The sequence below is a fragment of the Oncorhynchus mykiss genome, chromosome 4 (genome assembly GCF_057628025.1).
Source record: "Oncorhynchus mykiss isolate SJ-2025 chromosome 4, ASM5762802v1, whole genome shotgun sequence".
Lineage (NCBI taxonomy): Eukaryota > Metazoa > Chordata > Actinopteri > Salmoniformes > Salmonidae > Oncorhynchus > Oncorhynchus mykiss.
Window position 1 is genome coordinate 64,342,109 of NC_143025.1, and position 18,721 is coordinate 64,360,829.

General features: G+C 45.8%; 1 protein-coding gene across 1 annotated transcript in view; it reads right to left on the reverse strand.

Moving 5' to 3' along the window:
• Nucleotides 1-18,721, reverse strand: part of map3k5 (mitogen-activated protein kinase kinase kinase 5) — a 59,007-nt gene that overhangs the window by 4,852 nt on the left and 35,434 nt on the right. Inside the window, exons 13-27 of the mRNA XM_021600315.3 lie at nt 18,613-18,708; nt 18,228-18,309; nt 17,534-17,667; nt 16,337-16,464; nt 15,232-15,368; nt 14,571-14,676; nt 11,991-12,148; nt 9,744-9,921; nt 9,545-9,565; nt 9,145-9,322; nt 8,172-8,340; nt 7,758-7,949; nt 6,845-6,950; nt 3,049-3,292; nt 2,623-2,735 (exon numbers count right to left, since the gene is read on the reverse strand). Coding sequence (XP_021455990.1) covers nt 2,623-2,735; nt 3,049-3,292; nt 6,845-6,950; nt 7,758-7,949; nt 8,172-8,340; nt 9,145-9,322; nt 9,545-9,565; nt 9,744-9,921; nt 11,991-12,148; nt 14,571-14,676; nt 15,232-15,368; nt 16,337-16,464; nt 17,534-17,667; nt 18,228-18,309; nt 18,613-18,708 — 2,042 coding nt within the window. The remainder of the gene's footprint in view (nt 1-2,622; nt 2,736-3,048; nt 3,293-6,844; nt 6,951-7,757; nt 7,950-8,171; nt 8,341-9,144; nt 9,323-9,544; nt 9,566-9,743; nt 9,922-11,990; nt 12,149-14,570; nt 14,677-15,231; nt 15,369-16,336; nt 16,465-17,533; nt 17,668-18,227; nt 18,310-18,612; nt 18,709-18,721) is intronic.

Sequence of the window (18,721 nt, forward strand, 5' to 3'; positions counted from 1 at the left end):
ACCGTAGTCTGCCTTTTTTATGTTGGTTTTGGAGCAATGTCTTCTTCCTTGCTGAGCGGCCTTTCAGGTTATGTCGATATAGGACTTGTTTTACTGTGGATATAGATACTTTTGTACCGGTTTCCTCCAGCATCTTCACAAGGTCCTTTGCTGTTGTTCTGGGATTCATTTGCACTTTTCGCACCAAAGTACGTCATGTTTAGGAGACAGAACGCATCTCCTTCCTTAACGGTATGGCGGCTGCCTGGTCCCATGGCGTTTATACTTGCGTACTATTGTTTGTACAGATGAACGTGATACCTTCAGGCACTTGGAAATTGCTCCCAAAGATGAACCAGATTTGTGGAGGTCAACAATTTTTTTTCTGAGGTCTGGCCGTTTTCTTTTGATTTTCCCATGATGTCAAGCAAAGAGGCACTGAGTTTGAAGGTAGGCCTTGAAATACCACCACAGGTACACCTCCAATTGACTCAAATTATGTCAATTAGCCCATCAGAAGCTTGTAAAGCCATTACATAATTTTCAGTAATTTTCCAATCTGGCACAGTCAACTATGTGTATGTAAACTTTTGACCCACTGGAATTGTGATACAGTGAATTATAAGTGAAATAGTCTGTAAACAATTGTCGGAAAAATTACTTGTGTCATGCACATAGATGTCCTAACCAACTTGCCAAAACTGTAGTTTGTTAACAACAAATGTGTGGAGTGGTATGTAAACTTTCGACTTCAACTTTAAGTCCTTTACACCACTGATGTTGGGAGGTGTGTAGTGGATGTTGGGAGGTGTGTAGTGGATGTTGGGAGGTGTGTAGTGGATGTTGGGAGGTGTGTAGTGGATGTTGGGAGGTGTGTAGTGGATGTTGGGAGGTGTGTAGTGGATGTTGGGTGGTGTGTAGTGGATGTTGGGAGGTGTGTAGTGGATGTTGGGAGGTGTGTAGTGGATGTTGGGAGGTGTGTAGTGGATGTTGGGAGGTGTGTAGTGGATGTTGGGAGGTGTGTAGTGGATGTTGGGAGGTGTGTAGTGGATGTTGGGAGGTGTGTAGTGGATGTTGGGAGGTGTGTAGTGGATGTTGGGAGGTGTGTAGTGGATGTTGGGAGGTGTGTAGTGGATGTTGGGAGGTGTGTAGTGGATGTTGGGAGGTGTGTAGTGGATGTTGGGAGGTGTGTAGTGGATGTTGGGAGGTGTGTAGTGGATGTTGGGAGGTGTGTAGTGGATGTTGGGAGGTGTGTAGTGGATGTTGGAAGGTGTGTAGTGGATGTTGGGAGGTGTGTAGTGGATGTTGGAAGGTGTGTAGTGGATGTTGGGAGGTGTGTAGTGGATGTTGGGAGGTGTGTAGTGGATGTTGGGAGGTGTGTAGTGGATGTTGGAAGGTGTGTAGTGGATGTTGGGAGGTGTGTAGTGGATGTTGGGAGGTGTGTAGTGGATGTTGGAAGGTGTGTAGTGGATGTTGGAAGGTGTGTAGTGGATGTTGGGAGGTGTGTAGTGGATGTTGGGAGGTGTGTAGTGGATGTTGGAAGGTGTGTAGTGGATGTTGGGAGGTGTGTAGTGGATGTTGGGTGCTGTGTAGTGTATGTTGGGAGGTGTGTAGTGGATGTTGGGTGGTGTGTAGTGGATGTTGGGAGGTGTGTAGTGGATGTTGGGAGGTGTGTAGTGGATGTTGGGAGGTGTGTAGTGGATGTTGGGTGGTGTGTAGTGGATGTTGGGAGGTGTGTAGTGGATGTTGGGAGGTGTGTAGTGGATGTTGGGAGGTGTGTAGTGGATGTTGGGTGGTGTGTAGTGGATGTTGGGAGGTGTGTAGTGGATGTTGGGAGGTGTGTAGTGGATGTTGGAAGGTGTGTAGTGGATGTTGGGAGGTGTGTAGTGGATGTTGGGTGGTGTGTAGTGGATGTTGGGAGGTGTGTAGTGGATGTTGGGAGGTGTGTAGTGGATGTTGGGTGGTGTGTAGTGGATGTTGGAAGGTGTGTAGTGGATGTTGGGAGGTGTGTAGTGGATGTTGGAAGGTGTGTAGTGGATGTTGGGAGGTGTGTAGTGGATGTTGGGAGGTGTGTAGTGGATGTTGGGAGGTGTGTAGTGGATGTTGGGTGCTGTGTAGTGGATGTTGGGTGCTGTGTGGTGTTTGTTGGGTGCTGTGTAGTGGATGTTGGGAGGTGTGTAGTGGATGTTGGGAGGTGTGTGGTGTTTGTTGGGAGGTGTGCGGTGTATGTTGGGAGGTGTGCAGTGTATGTTGGGAGGTGTGCAGTGTATGTTGGGAGGTGTGCAGTGTATGTTGGGAGATGTGCAGTGTATGTTGGGAGATGTGCAGTGTATGTTGGGAGGTATGTGGTGTTTGTTGGGAGGTGTGCGGTGTATGTTGGGAGATGTGCAGTGTATGTTGGGAGGTGTGCAGTGTATGTTGGGTGGTGTGCAGTGTATGTTGGGAGATGTGCAGTGTATGTTGGGAGGTATGTAGTGGATGTTGGGAGGTGTGTAGTGTATGTTGGGTGCTGTGTAGTGTATGTTGGGTGCTGTGTAGTGTATGTTGGGTGCTGTGTAGTGTATGTTGGGAGCTGTGTAGTGTATGTTGGGAGCTGTGTAGTGTATGTTGGAAGGTGTGTAGTATATGTTGAGATGTGCTCACAGATAGGCTCTGAGCAGATCCTCAGTAATTTGATCCCCTCTTCCCTCTCGTCCAGGACCTGCTGGAGGATGGCCTGGTACTCTCCCTCCCTCTCTAGCAACTGCTCCATTAGCCTGGACAGACACAGCAGGGAGAGAGGAGGGGAGGGGGAGACATAGGGTCATTCAATGAGTTAACACAATACTACTAGACACGGCTACTGCAGCCACACCGATAGCCATGATGAAAATGAACATATTTTCTCTTCTGTGTTGGGACCTTTCTACATAACAGAATTCACATTGGTGAGGAAACAATGTGAAGCTACAGGCAATATCTGTTACTAATTCATCACAGATGTGGTGGTAATAGAAAAGGTTGTTGGAATAAATCTCTGCTTTTGTGTCTGACAGTTGTTGTCATGGTTATGACCGCACGGCGACCCACCTGCTGGTTTCCAGCTTCATCCTGCCTAGTTCTATGCTGACGGAGCGCTGGGCATTATTGGATTCGTGTGAAACGGTGGAACTGAGTGTGCTCACGCCGGAGGTGGCGACCGTGTCATCATGGGCAGTGTTGGGAGGGGCTCTGCTCTGGTGGGCGGCGGAATCCTCAGGCTCAACGTCATCGTCAACATTATCCTGGTCGGCCGGGTCACTCTCCGAGGCCAGGCTGAAGTGGGGCCTCAGCTCTGGGTAAGGACACGTGATGCATCATTACACCGTTACAGCAATAGCATGACAACTAGTACATATACAACAGCTAAACTGCACTTTGAAAGAGGAAACATGAAACAAAGACAGCAACATCACAAGCTTCAGTAAAGATCAGTCTATGACTACAATAATCTTTCAAATGCAATTGTTATAATGGCATCTGACGAGTATATACAATATTTTTGTTAAATGCAAATCTCTGTTCTCCTTTTGATGTATCACTATTGGGATTCACCAGGAACGCCAACTCTTGGAAGGACCTATCAAAAGCGTCTGTTGGAGACAGACAGGTAGAGTGGCAAATAAGGTGAGCCCCTCACTTCCTTATAACGAGCCACTTTCCCGCCCTATGGTCATTCTCACTTCTCTTCCTCGCGAAGAGCATTGCTTTCTAGCTAATTATTACTAGTTAATTATTACTAGTTATTAGCCGCAAGGCTTCTAACTAGCTAGCTTTAAACGCCATTTACACAAGCTACCTTTTGCTAGCCACCAGCAGCAAGGCTTCTATCTAGCTAGCCCAAGCCTGCTTCTTGTTGTTCTTTCAACAGGCGTTGCTAGCAAGCCTTGTTCCTCACAATGGCCACTGCTATCCCATCCCAGGAAGAGCCTAGCACTTGAACTCCCAGGTTTTTGCGCTTGCGGTTCCATGATTGTGAGGAAGGATTACCATCCTCAATGCATCAATTGCTTGGGAAAGGTACATGCCCAAGAGGCGCTCGATAACTGAGTGTTGTGATCACTGCAAACTACTGACTATGGCTGGTCAGAGGAGGCTTAAATGAGCATCTATTTCGATAGCCCCTCGGAGCCAACAGCGAAAGCTGAGGCACAGCTCCCCGTAAACTAGCCCAGTTGGGGCGAGGTCATGGATAGACTCGACTCCCTCACCTCACTGTCTGACGATGTAGTGTCAGGGGAAAGCGAGCTAGGGGGTGACGAGGATGACAATGGGATTTATCTCACAGTTATCCTCGAGATAGCTCAGGAGATGGGGGCTGGCGATCCGGTTCGCCCGCCCTCTATGGCCCACAGGTCGGACGGCCTTGAGAGCAGTGAAGCCACCCCTTACTCCATTGGAGTTTGGTGGCCGTCTCTCGAGTGGTCGTCTCCCGTAGGGGCTCGGGGCCCGTCAAGGGACCTATGCGACTGGAAGAGACACCTATCTCATACAGCCCCTGTAAAACAACTGCTACCCGCGGTACCAGCTTGCTTCAGGGAAGCTAAGAGCTTGTGGCACAAAACCCTCACTAGCAAGATTTTTGCTAGAAGTACTCCGAGCCTGGATATGCACAACATGTACTATATGGAGGAATCTGGATTTGTTAACCCTCCCAATGTGGAGCCGCCACTGGCTTACCACCTCAGCCCCTCGCGCCATGTTGCTAACGACACCGACACCTCACTCCCTAGAAAGACACAGCACTTTACTGCCTCCATTTTTCAGAAAATGTACTAGGCCTCGGCCCAAGCAATCGGAGCTCTCAATGTGACCTCTATTGTTGGTTTATCAGGTTGAGCTACTGAAAGAGATGGGGAAGAAACTGGAGCAGGACACCCATTGCCAGATGCTTTGGAGGACAGCTGTAGGATTACAGACCTAAATCTCTGTGCCTCCCGTAGTGCCATTCAAGCTTGTGGTTATAGCATGAGCCTAGCAGTAGTGGGTTTAACAGACAAAGTAAATGTGGACCTCCTGGATGTCCCAGTGACACTCGATGAGTTGTTCATGCGGCAGAAGTGTGACATGCGCAAGAAAGAAGGCAAAGCCTTCAACTTCTGCCTGCCCCGCAGACCTGGGCCCCGTGGTAGACCTTGGATTCACACATCTCGTTCCAAAAATATTTTACATACAGCGGATTTTTAAAGGGCTAAAGAGTTTGGTCTGCTTCGGGTTTACATTTTTGCCATTTGAAAAAAAGCTACTAGCCGCTGAGAAGTGTGGAGATGTGACATTGCTCCATCTTTCACTTTACTACTGCCTTTAGCATCCCTAAACCGTGTTGGGAAGCAGTGAACTACATGGAGTTGAACTAGTAATTGAACTACATTTTGCAGTAGCTTGGTGGTAGTTGAACTAAATTCAAATCTAGCTACACTCTTTGGAGAGAAAAAAGGTGCTATCGAAGTTTTAAGGGTTCTTCAGCTGTTCCCATAGGAAGAAACCCTTTTGGGTTCCATGTAGAATAATTTTCACAGAGGGTTCTACATGGAACCCAAAATAGTTCTAACTGGAAACCAAAAAGGTTTTAACATGGAAACAAAAAGGGTTCTCTTATAGCCTGAAGAAACCTTTTGGAAGGCTTTTTTTCCTAAGAGTGTAGTGTAACTCTTCTTTTTGTGAAAATAAAATATGGCGGTAGGCAATAATTTCCTTTCAGATCAGCCTAATTCTCACTTGAAACATCGGTTTTGTGTTTATTAGGCTAAAATCCATATTCCGTTAACATATGACCCCAAAGCGATCTATTCATGCAGATTGTAGTATATGTAATTTCAGATTTACTTATGATCATTTTTCACAAAGTAGTTTGTATGTAGTGAACTACTTCAAACTATATTTTCCTTAAGGGTAGCTTCAGCGAGACTTAACTTCTTCCAGTGTGAAGTAACTGGGAGCTTGGTAAACTACATCTTCAGAGTAGCTTCCCCAACACTACCACTGTTTGCCCAGGGGTTTTTCATTTCGGACGTTGCGCATCTACTTGGATTGAACGAGAGCTCAAGGGTGTTATGCCCTTCTCTCATAGGGCCCTCTCCTACTGAGGAGTTTACCTTTTGGGCACTGTTTTTGGGACGTATCAAATTAAACAGAGGAAGAGAAGCATGCTTGAGAATGACCAGAGGGCAGGAGAGTGGCTCCTTATAAGGAAGTGAGGGGCTCACCTCATTCGCCGCTACATGTCTGTTTCCAACAGACGCCCTTTTGTCTTTTTGTTTCCCCTTTTTCCTCCCCAATTTCGTGGTATCCAATTGTTAGTAGTTATTGTCTTGTCTCATCGCTACAACTCCCGTACGGGCTCGGGAGAGACGAAGGTCGAGAGCCATGCGTCCTCCGAAACACAACCCAACCAAGTCGCACTGCTTCTTAACACAGCGCGCATCCAACCCGGAAGCCAGCCGCACCAATGTGTCGGAGGAAACACAGTGCACCTGGCGACCTGGTCAGCCTGCACTGCGCCCGGCCCGCCACAGGAGTCGCTAGTGCGCGATGAGAAAAGGATATCCCTACCGGCCAAACCCTCCCTAACCCGGACGACGCTAGGCCAATTGTGCGTCGCCCCATGGACCTCCCGGTCGTGGCCGGCTGCGATAGAGCCTGGGCTTTTGATTGGTCCTTCCGAGAGTTGTGATACGTCTCACTCATATTTTCAGAGAATCGGAGTTACAAAAGTAACCTTAAGTTGTGATTAGATTGGGGCTCTGTTCAAAGTCATGTTTCTATCTTTAGTTAACAAACAGTGTCCTGGGCCCTTAGGTGCATAATTACTGATTTAAAACTCTGCAGCTGGAGTCACTGCTATTACCTGGCACCAGAATGGTGATGGCAGTTTGCACCGCTTTACGGATGATATTGTCCAGAGCGAACATCCAGTGGGGCTTGATGTTGTGGTTTCGTAGTACTTTGTTTACCTGGAGATGCAATGGCCACACACACACACACACACACACACACACACACACACACACACACACACCATTAATAAACAGCTGACCCACACACATACTGCACCTATGCATCCTCTACATGGTCACATTAGTGGAAAGGACAACAGGCTTGACCCCAGAGGGTGTCTGTTTACATTGCGTGTGGTGGCTGCCTAGTAAGCTGAGATATCCCCCTATAATTAGCCTATGGAACAAGCATTTCCCAGAAAAAAGAGAGACTGCTATTTATAAAAAGCCATGCATTCTGGAAAATCCAACTGTGAAAAACAAGTGTGCATCGTGCGTTGATAATAATCTGTTGCAGACAGTGTAACCTATAGACCAGAGCTGGTTTCATAAGTATCCACTAAGGGGCATCAGAGCTCATTATTGAGTTATGTAATAACTCTCACATATCTTACAGCCTGCTACAGTGCTATTTGCATAATTGTATTTGTGATACAGGGCAGAATCAGCCCCTTTACACGATGTGTAATTAAGGGGACATATTTCCCTTTAATTACCCTTAAAGGTCAAAAATGTTTCACAGTCAATAGTCTGATCTGTTTGTTCAAACAATGGCAGCATGGCGACATAATTCTGCTGTGAACGTTTCACAGAAACCCCCTTAAATCATACTTTAATGCCTCCAGAACCTTTGGTCTATACAAGGACTATTTTAATTCCAAGCCATTCACAGTGGATAAATAGACAATGGGACTTTTGAATCATCATAGGCCATTTATAATGCTTATAGAGAGACCTACTAATAGGTGAAGAAAGAGCACTTACTGCATCCTGGAACCCGAATAGCACCACCTGTAGTTGGCTGATGGCCGTGCTGTCAAAGTCTAGCTCCAGTTTGAGCTGGGAGAGGGTGTTGGCTATGATCTTCCTGTCCGCCATGCGCACAAAGTCCCCCAGACTGACCACCAGGGTGGAGATATGCTGATGTCTCAACTTGGTGTCGGATGTCTCAGAACCCTGCACACATAGGGGAGAGGAGGGTGAAGGTAGAGAGAGGAGTGCAGATGATGAGAGGTTTGTTTTACTCTGAGACAGCTTCTAACCTGTTCCCAGATCTGTTCGTGCTGTCTTGCCAACTCCTAGGGTCATTGTCATGCCGAGTGACACGCCAGGGGAAAAAACGAACTGGAACCAGGCCAAACCTTTCCCTGTCCACTACTAGACTAGATGCTAACTGACCTGTTTGAGAGCCTCCACGAGGTTGGCCACCACCTTGTCTCTGTCCTCAGTGAGAATGCGGTGCAGAGTGGCCCTTCTCTCGCTGTCCTTCCTCAGCATGAAGAACCCAGTGTCCTTCTCATCAGGAGACGGAGGAGCACTGTGGTCCTCAAAGTTCTCCACTGGGATACTGGTGGGGAACACAGGTTAGATTAGAGACCTCAGTGACATTTGTTTTAGAACATATTTATATAGGAGAATAATAAAGTTCAAGTTGGTATACCAACGAAATGTTTACTTGCAGGAAGGCACAATTTATAGTCCAATATTTAAATGTGTTTTGGGGAAGGGAGGATTGGGGGGCAAGTGTTTAAAATGGTTCAGTATTTAGTAATAATAACAAGAGTCTGGTAGCAGCAGTTTTGGTGTGTTTGGATGAGTATATCAAATCAAATATGATTTGTCACATGCGCCGAATACAACAGGTGTAGCAGACCTTACAGTCAAGTACTTACAAGCCCTTAACCAACAATGCAGTTATAAGAAAAAGACGTGTTAAGTCAAAAATAGATAAGTCAAAAAATAAGACATAAAAGTATGTCTGTGTCAGTGTGTTTGTGCGTGAGTGCGGAGAAAAAAACACAGGCTCAGTGAAATTGTTTTGACAACATATTAGTGAATTTTATCATTGTCAACATTACAGGACATTCTTTGGCAACCGTGGTATAAGCATGATCAAATCTGGAGCTAATGTACTCCACGGATGTACAACATGCCTCATTGTCCATAATGCCCAGATAATATACAGAGCATCTGTCTTTATCTCTCACTTACTATAGCAATATTCACAAGTTTCCTCCAGATTTGGGTTTTTCCGGCACTGCTTATTGTCAGATTGATTTTAAGAGGTGTGTTTTTGTGATCTCAAATCCTTAAAATGTTAGCTTCACTGTCCAAACACATACGGTATGGTGCTGACTGTGTGTTGTGTTACCTGAGGAACAGGGAGCGGGTTCCCTTGACGTCCCGATCGCTGTAACACTTGGTGCTGGGCTTGAAGATGAAGGGGTTGGTGTTGAGGTCATTCTCAGGGGAGACGGAGCCGTACTCACTGCTGCTGCTGGTGTCCTCCACCACCACGGGCACTGGCAGGGAGATGCTGCGCAGGTACTCTGGAGGGCACAGAGACGGGTGACGGCACAGTTACACAAAGAAAAGCAGAGCGAACAACTTGTTAAGGACACGACACGGAAATGATATTACAGTACTACTTCTGTGAGGGTGTCATTTCAGGGTAGGGTGGTCAACAGGATAATTGGGTTAGCCTCATGTCGTTGGGCTCAGACTCAGTGTACTCTAGAGAGGATGAAGCACAGACGCTCAGATAAACTCACCTGAACCTGCTGGTGTAAGAGCTGAGGAGAAAAACATATATATTTTTTAATTCAACGATAAGTATGGATTGTGCAGAAAAATAAACAGACAAAACGTATATAAAACAAAGTATCTAGAAGCAATTGTCTATCTATTCAGATATATATATATTCTACTAACTACTGCACTGATTGACCAGTGAAGCGTTGTCCTAGCTACCTGTGAAGCTGCTCTTGCCCCTCTTCTTGCGGCTGGTGACGGTGAGGAACTCATCCGTGAGCAGGTGCAGGGCGGTGGCCCTCTGGTCGGGATCGGGCTCAAAGCAGCGCAGGATGAAGGCCTTGGCCTCCATGGACATGGAATCTGGGATCTCAGGGTGGATCTTAAACATGCCGACCTGTAGTCAAGATAAAACGCAGCACAGTCATGCTTGAGTTAAGGGCCTAAGCTGCAGCCAAGTCACAGTACAGAACTAAGTCAAGTGACCTAGCCAAGTCATGCTAGATTTAAGGGTCTAAATAGCAGCTTTCGCCAAGATAAAACCCAGTCATGTTAGATCTAAGGGGCCTAACTTGGAACAACAGCCAAGATAAAGGCCTAACCTGCATATACTGCCCAGACAAAACCCAGTCATGTTAGATCTAAGGGGCCTAACCCGCAGCTACAGCCAAGACAAAACCCAGTCATGTTAGATCTAAGGGCCTAACCCGCAGCTACAGCCAAGACAAAACCCAGTCATGTTAGATCTCAGGGCCTAACCCGCAGCTACAGCCAAGACAAAACCCAGTCATGTTAGATCTAAGGGCCTAACCCGCAGCTACAGCCAAGACAAAACCCAGTCATGTTAGATCTCAGGGCCTAACCCGCAGCTACAGCCAAGACAAAACCCAGTCATGTTAGATCTAAGGGGCCTAACCCGCAGCTACAGCCAAGACAAAACCCAGTCATGTTAGATCTAAGGGGCCTAACCCGCAGCTACAGCCAAGACAAAACCCAGTCATGTTAGATCTAAGGGCCTAACCCGCAGCTACAGCCAAGACAAAACCCAGTCATGTTAGATCTCAGGGCCTAACCCGCAGCTACAGCCAAGACAAAACCCAGTCATGTTAGATCTCAGGGCCTAACCCGCAGCTACAGCCAAGACAAAACCCAGTCATGTTAGATCTATGGGCCTAACCTGCAGCTACAGCCAAGACAAAACCCAGTCATGTTAGATCTAAGGGCCTAACCCGCAGCTACAGCCAAGACAAAACCCAGTCATGTTAGATCTCAGGGCCTAACCCGCAGCTACAGCCAAGACAAAACCCAGTCATGTTAGATCTAAGGGCCTAACCCGCAGCTACAGCCAAGACAAAACCCAGTCATGTTAGATCTCAGGGCCTAACCCGCAGCTACAGCCAAGACAAAACCCAGTCATGTTAGATCTAAGGGCCTAACCTGCAGCTACAGCCAAGACAAAACCCAGTCATGTTAGATCTAAGGGCCTAACCTGCAGCTACAGCCAAGACAAAACCCAGTCATGTTAGATCTCAGGGCCTAACCTAAGGGCCTGACTTTAGTTAATGGTGGGGAAACAGATCTCTTCTAACCCATAGCTCTGTGGCGCTGTAACACTATGCAGGTGTGCTCATACCATCACAGTATAGGAGGTCAACGCGAAAGTGAAGGACGAATGCCTTAGCTCGTCTGATAAGAAGCACTCTAGAAATTCCCAACATTGATCTGGAATGTAGGCATGAGATTACCAGTGGAGACATTCCAAAAGAATATTCATGTGAGGATTGTTGCCAAACGCTTTCTCACCTGAACAACAGTATAGATGAGAAATTTCCCGTAAATGGTAGTTTCTCATGTAAGCCATTGCATAGAAAGATGACAGTGTTAGTGAAAGCATTATTAGCATTACAGATCTATACAATCAGGTACAGAAAAGTGGTTTATAAACACTGGAAAATGCAAGTTAAGACATGTGAACGCACAGCAATTTACTACTGTAATTCAATTAAAATGCATGGAAATGTCCATGCTTCTGGCCTGTATTCAACATGATCTCCATCACAGACCACCCTGTTGGATCATTAGCTTCAGTTTTTAATAGACTACATATGCCCAGACTTTGCCTTTGTGATATTGCTGATGAGGGCAACACTTAAAATTTCCACTTTAGATGAATACAAGTGGAAAAAGCTTGAGGAGGGCTCATTAATGGAACGGAAACTTTAAAACAACACACAAAGGATAGACAGTACTGCACACAAATTATATCTGTAGGTACTATGTCTAACCTCACAGTTGAATAAGCATGTAATCCAATCACTTGCACAAATGTGCCTAGAGGCGTGTAAAGACAGCTATCTATTCCCGCATCTGACTTCACTACTGAGAGAAAAAGGTCAGCAAAACCATAAATCCCAATGAACAACAGAGGTCAATAAACTGAACATTAGTTGACCTCTGAACTCTGACCTTGAACATGGCGGCCTGTGGTTCCCCCAGCTCGTAGAAGGGTGGTTTCCCAGTGGCCATCTCAATGATGGTGCACCCAAGAGACCAGATGTCTGCAGGCTTGCCGTAGCCTCGAGGGCCTTTATCTATGATCTCAGGGGCCATGTACTGTAGAGTCCCTGCAAAACAACAACACACCAAACCGACTGTAAATTATACACATCACATCTGCTAGTTACAAGTTGCATATGTAGAATTTGCATATAAGGTCTGATACAAGCAAATCAGATTTTAGGGAGGGTGAACTTGGGCTCTATAGTAACCATGGATGAAATGAGTCTAATTGTAGCTTACAGTAAGAGGAGCTTTTATAGAGCTTTTAAAAGGTACGCTAAGTGCTATGGTGAAAATACACATTGGCGTACAATTTAAATAGGAGAAACTGACTGTACGGTAATGGTTTCAAGATGAAAAGGAGGTGTATTTCTATGCTCCAATCAACAGTCCACTGATCTTAACAAAGAGGCCAAGCTGTGCTACCATTGGCTGCCACAATGTCAACACTGCCATAACCCTGGAACCCTGACCTGACCACTCTGAATAGAAACGGCAGGCTATTCTTTTGCCGCGGGCCTATTTATTCTAGAGTGGATGCGTCAGGGGGCTGGAACGTAACTATAAATAATTTGTAGACTACAAATTGACCCAAAGAAGCCCAAACAGATATACTGGGGGGGGGGGGGGGCTCAGAAGAATTTGGGCACACAAAATAACTAGTTACTTTGGGACAAAACTAAGGTTATTATAAATAGTCAGTGAGATCACTACGTGGATTGAGGGTCCAGCTCATTTTCAAACATTCTGTTTCATCAAGGCATGTTTACAATGTAGGGAGGGGAAGCTTGGTGGTTCTAAACCCAATCAGGCAGATCAGAACAGACCCGTGGTTATAAACCCAGTCAGGAAGACCAGAACATTACAGTTGATGCCAGAAGTTTACACACACTTAGGTTGGAGTCATTAAAACTTGTTTTTCAACCACTCCACAAATGTCTTGTTAACAAACTATAGTTTTGGCAAGTCGGTTAGGACATCTACTTTGTGCATGACACAAGTCATTTTTCCAACAATTGTTTACATCACAATTCCAGTGGGTCAGAAGTTAACATACACTAAGTTGACTGTGCCTTTAAACAGCTTGGAAAATTCCAGAAAATTATGTAATTATATAATTAGAAGCTTCTGATAGGCTAATTGACATAATTTGAGTCAATTGGCGGTGTACCTGTGGATGTATGTCAAGGCCTACCTTTAAACTAAGTGCCTCTTTGCTTGACATCATGGGAAAATCAAAAAAATTAGCCAAGACCTCAACAAGTCTGGTTCATCCTTGGGAGCAATTTCCAAACGGCTGAAAGTACCACGTTCATCTTCACAAACAATAGTACGCAAGTATAAACACCATGGGACCACGCAGCCGTCATACCGCTCAGGAAGGAGACGCGTTCTGTCTCCTAGAGATGAACGTACTTTGGTGCGAAAAGTGCAAATCAATCCCAGAACAACAGGAAAGGACCTTGTGAAGAAACCGGTACAAAAGTATCTATATCCACAGTAAAACGAGTCCTATATCGACATAACCTGAAAGGCCGCTCAGCAAGGAAGAAGCCACTGCTCCAAAACCGCTATTAAAAAGCCAGACTACAGTTTGCAACTGCACATGGGGACAAAGATCGTACTTTTTGGAGAAATGTCCTCTGTTCTGATGAAACAAAAATAGAACTGTTTGGCCATAATGACCATCGTTATGTTTGGAGGATAAAGGGGAGGCTTGCAAGCCGAAGAGCATCATCCCAACCATGAAGCACGGGTGGTGACAGCATCATGTTGTGGGGGTGCTTTGCTGCAGGAGGGACTTGTGCACTTCAAAAAATAAATGGCATCATGAGGTAGGAAAATTATGTGGATATATTGAAGCATCATCACAAGACATCAGTCAGGAAGTTCAAGCTTGGTCGCAAATGGGTCTTCCAAATGGACAATGACCCCCAAGCATACTTCTAAAGTTGTGGCAAAATGGCTTAAGGATAACAAAGTCAAGGTATTGGAGTGGCCATCACAAAGCCCTGACCTCAATCCTCTAGAAAATATGTGGGCAGAACTGAAACAGCGTGTGCGAGCAAGGAGGCCTACAAACCTGACTCAGTTACACCAGCTCTGTCAGGAGGAATGGGACAAAATTCACCCAACTTAATGTGGGAAGCTATTGGAAGGCTACCCGATAAGTTTGACCCAAGTTAAACAATTTAAAGCAACGCTACCAAATACTGATTGAGTGTATGTAAACTTCTGACCCACTGGGAATGTGATGAAAGAAATAAAAGTTGAAATAAATAATTCTCTCTACTATTATTCTGACATTTCATATTCTTAAAATAAAGTGGTGATCCTAATTGACCTAAGACAGGGATTTTTTTACTAGGATTAAATGTCAGGAATTGTGAAAAACTGAGATTAAATGTATTTGGTTAAGGTGTACGTAAAGTTCCGACTTCAACTGTACCAGCGGTTATAAACCCAGTCAGGGAGACCAGAACATACCAGTGAAAGTCTCAGTGCAGGGGTTGATCCCAGCAAGCCGTTTAGAGGTGCCAAAGTCAGATATCTTCAGAACTCCACTATATGTGTTTATTAGCACATTGTCTCCCTGTGGATATAAAGAGAACAGATGGGATGAGAAAAGAGCTCCATTTCAAGTAAGATCTATTCCTTAACCTTAACCCAAATGACTATGATAACAGCCTGGTAATCTAAGGTATTTCCTAGAAGGCAATCAGCAACAGTTGTTACAGTGGGCCATATTCACCACCTCCAATCCAAAACAAGTTTATTAGCATTGACGTGAATGGTCGTTGAGGTGATTTTATGAGATACTATTGTTAAATGAGGCAGAATTTAGAGGCCTATCTTGTCCTGGGTGTAGGAGGAAGAGTATGCTAACCTAAATGACTTGCTCTATTATGGGATGGGAGTGGGCTCAGTGGGTTTTTATTATGACTGAGACGGAGTTATGTCACATTAACCTTCCTGTAGGATGATAAGGGGAAGTCTTTATGATAGTGCCAGGCACCACTTACAAATCAAATCATTTATGTACCCCTGACATGAATGTGGCCTCCCTATTGGCCAGGAGAATACTATACAATGGCCAATCAAAGCCTTTGAAATAGAGCAGTGGAAGAGGAAAAAGCCAAGGCTCCACCTTGATGTCTCTGTGAGCGATCTGGTTGTCATGGAGATATTTGAGCCCCTCCAGGATCTGTCTGGTGTAGAAGCCGATGGTGGGTTCGTTATTCTTCAGAGGGCCCCATTTAGACCTCAGCAGGGCAGACAGGCTTCCTGGATACAAACCACAGGCCAAAGTACAATACATATTAATACATTCTGCTTTACTATCAGCAGGACAGGAGTGTATTCAGTCCATTACATAACTCAGATAACATACACTCACAGGATAGGTTTATTAGGTACACCACCCCGTTCACGAAAATGGTTAGCTCCTACAGTCAGGTGGTTGTGGCTTGCTACACAAAGCAGGCAGATGGGCATCAAGGCATTCAGTTACTGTTCGACTGAACGTTACAATGGGCAAAACGAGTGACCGAAGTGACTTTGAGCGTGGTATGGTCGACGGTACCAGGGTTGCCGGATCCAGTATCTCAGAAACGTCCGCCTTCCTAGGATTTTCACGCACGACGGTGTCTAAGGATTCCCGAAAATGGTGTGACATACAAAAAACATCCAGTCAGCGACAGTCTTGTGGGAGAAAACAGCTCGTTGATGAGAGGTCGAAGGAGAATGGCAAGAATCGTGCAAGCTAACAGGCAGGACCCAAAGAGACTAATGATGGCGCAAAACAACAGTGGTGTGCAGAATGGCATCTTGGAATGCACAACTTCTTCTCCTATGAGCTAAAAACAAGAACAAGCGGCTCTAGTAGGCACGCGGTCACCAACACTGGACAATTGAGGAATGGAATAATATTGCCTGGCCGACTAATCCCGATTCCTGTTGCGTCATGCTGATGGCAGAGTCAGGATTTGGTGTAAGCAGCACGAGTCCATGGACCCATCCTGCCTGGTGTCAAGGGTACAGGCTGGTGGCGGGGGTGTACCGTCGTCCAATCTGCAGCAACTGCGGGATGCCATCGCGTCAGCATGGACCAACATCCCTGTGGAACGTTTCCAACTTGTAGAATCCATACCCTGAACAATTCAGGCTGTTCAGGAAGCAAAGGGGGGTCTGACCCGGTACCAGATGGGTGTACCTAATAAAATGTGTATACGTGTTTGTATTTGCCCTCTTACCTCCGGGAACCTGCTCCATGAAGATCTTGATAAAACCATTCTCGCTGATGGAGCCCAAGTACTGCACAATGTTCTTGTGCTTCAGGTGTTTGTGAAGGGCAATCTCCTCGTGGAGGGGCTGAGAATACCTAGGACAGAATAGATGAAACATCCACTGTTACATCTAATAAGGAAAAAGGACAGGATGAGGTCTTCTCTCTCTCTCTCTCGTTCAAAAAAAAAAAAAAAAGACCAGAGCACTTTGAAACAGGAAATTGCACTGTTGCACTTAGTAGCTTGCAGTAACCTATCACGGAGAGAGATGTCAGAGGGACTCAGTCTCAGCCCAGTACACCATGGTCAGAGGACAAGGAACACAAGGACACACACCAGCTGGCTACATATGAAATGTCACTCTCCAGCAATCTTCTTCTAGAGATAAATGTTCAAACTGAACACCATCAATAATAAGACTAAATACATTCTCCCTCAATCACACGGTTGGCTATTCTAGTGAATCAGACACTTATTCAATGTTTCCCCCGCCCCCCGAGAGGATACTTCAGAGTTGCTTCTAAGTGATTCAGAATAATTCTTGACACCTTTGAGTTTTCCCATGATAGCCCTCTAATGACTTGTGATGTGATGAGTGGAACAATGTATGGCAGAGGAATCATCTGGGCTGATTGGGCTCTGAAGGAGTCCCATAATAAAACAGGAATAGGTGGAACAATGAGCAGACCAGTGATGGAAGGCAGCGCAAGTACTTGGTACACTAGTTGCTAGGCGACTCTTTCCCCCCCAATTCTTTTCATTGCCCAGTCACTCGATCAGGTGTACGGTATATATATATAACACTTTGGTGTGCCAGAGAAAGGACACACAACAGGAACACAGAGCTAACACAGTCGACGACTTAAACGAGCGTTTTGGTTTCCCTTCGATCTGCCAATCAAATGATCACTCTCAGGAAACCCCCTTGGTTGTTGTGCTCTGAATAACCAATCACTCCCTTTAAATAACGACACAGGGACCTGTTGCAATTCAGCCTTCCATTAGCAAAGGGCCTCTTAAAAGACCGCAAAAGTGTCATGGATGCTTATTATGTCAACTATAGTAGCCGGTGCAATGACAATACGCGTAAGGGGGAATAGTAGAAGCTGAGGATTTGTGCTAGGGTCTTTTTGTGGAAAATTTCAACTTAACATGTTCACCTACCTGCTGTCTCTCTCCGGTATCTCCTTGATGGCCAGCCGCACCTGGTTGCTAAGGTCCCGGCCTGCGTACACCACTCCAAATGTGCCTTTTCCCAGAACCACCCTCTCCCCGAGCTCATCATACTCATAGTCGTACTGAGGAGGAAATGATTTTAAAGATGACATTTTGTTGCATGTTAACTTCAAGGGCCATAACGATAGAGTTACAACAGGGATATAGGTCCATCTTAGAGCAGGTGAGCCATAAGGTGAGAGTGGCGGCTGGGTATCAACTAAGCAAAGGGCAATGTGAGCTTTGCAAGGTGTGGCATAGATCAAACAGGGCTCAAAAACAATTTGTGGCACCATGCTTGTGTTTGACAAGAAGTCTTTGGGTAATTATTCACAGGCAATTATTTCCCCCCGCCTCACCACTGGGAGAACAGGTGACTAGAGGAGCAGGTGCTTTTCCTACTCTACACTATTGGTTTCCATTGCAAAACGTACAATGAACAGCATGACCCATGTCCACACTGTAGGAAGTTGCCTCTATCCATTTCCACACTGTACATTGCCTCAATCTGGTTTGATTTTGATATAGAATTTGGAAAATAATCGGAGAGACAATTGCTGCTGCCTACACCCTACACATTCTGGAAATCAGGTTAATCCTGTTGGAGACAACATACAATGAAAATATCCCTCTCCTCCCTCACCTCTAGGGCGTCAGCGTCACACTCCCCCTCTTCGGAGCCTTTCCATGTTTCTTCTGCGATGCTGTTGACCAGATCACAGAACCTGCAACACACAGATCACCCCAGATGACCTTTACCACACTTACAAATACGTCACAGGAGTAGTTGTGAAAGAACACTAAGCCCAGGCACCCTTTCATACACTCTCAGCGTGAAAACTCAATGGGAGAAAGCTCAAATCACACCAGCACTGACTCACTGAATCACACTGTGGAGCTAATAAGACTGGCTGCCTGTGCTTTGGTTCTTCTCCGTGTAAATCTCTACAGTACAGTCACTGCCTTGGACAGCGGCTCACATGCTGGTGAGATGGAGTGGTCACGGCACAGACAGAAGAGTGACAGACCTTTTGCAGTGCATCTCTGTGCAGAAATAGATCTGGAAGTCCTCAGAGTTGTTTAGCACGTACAGGAAGGCACTGCGCTCGTCAAACTTGGAAATGCTGAGGAAGAGGA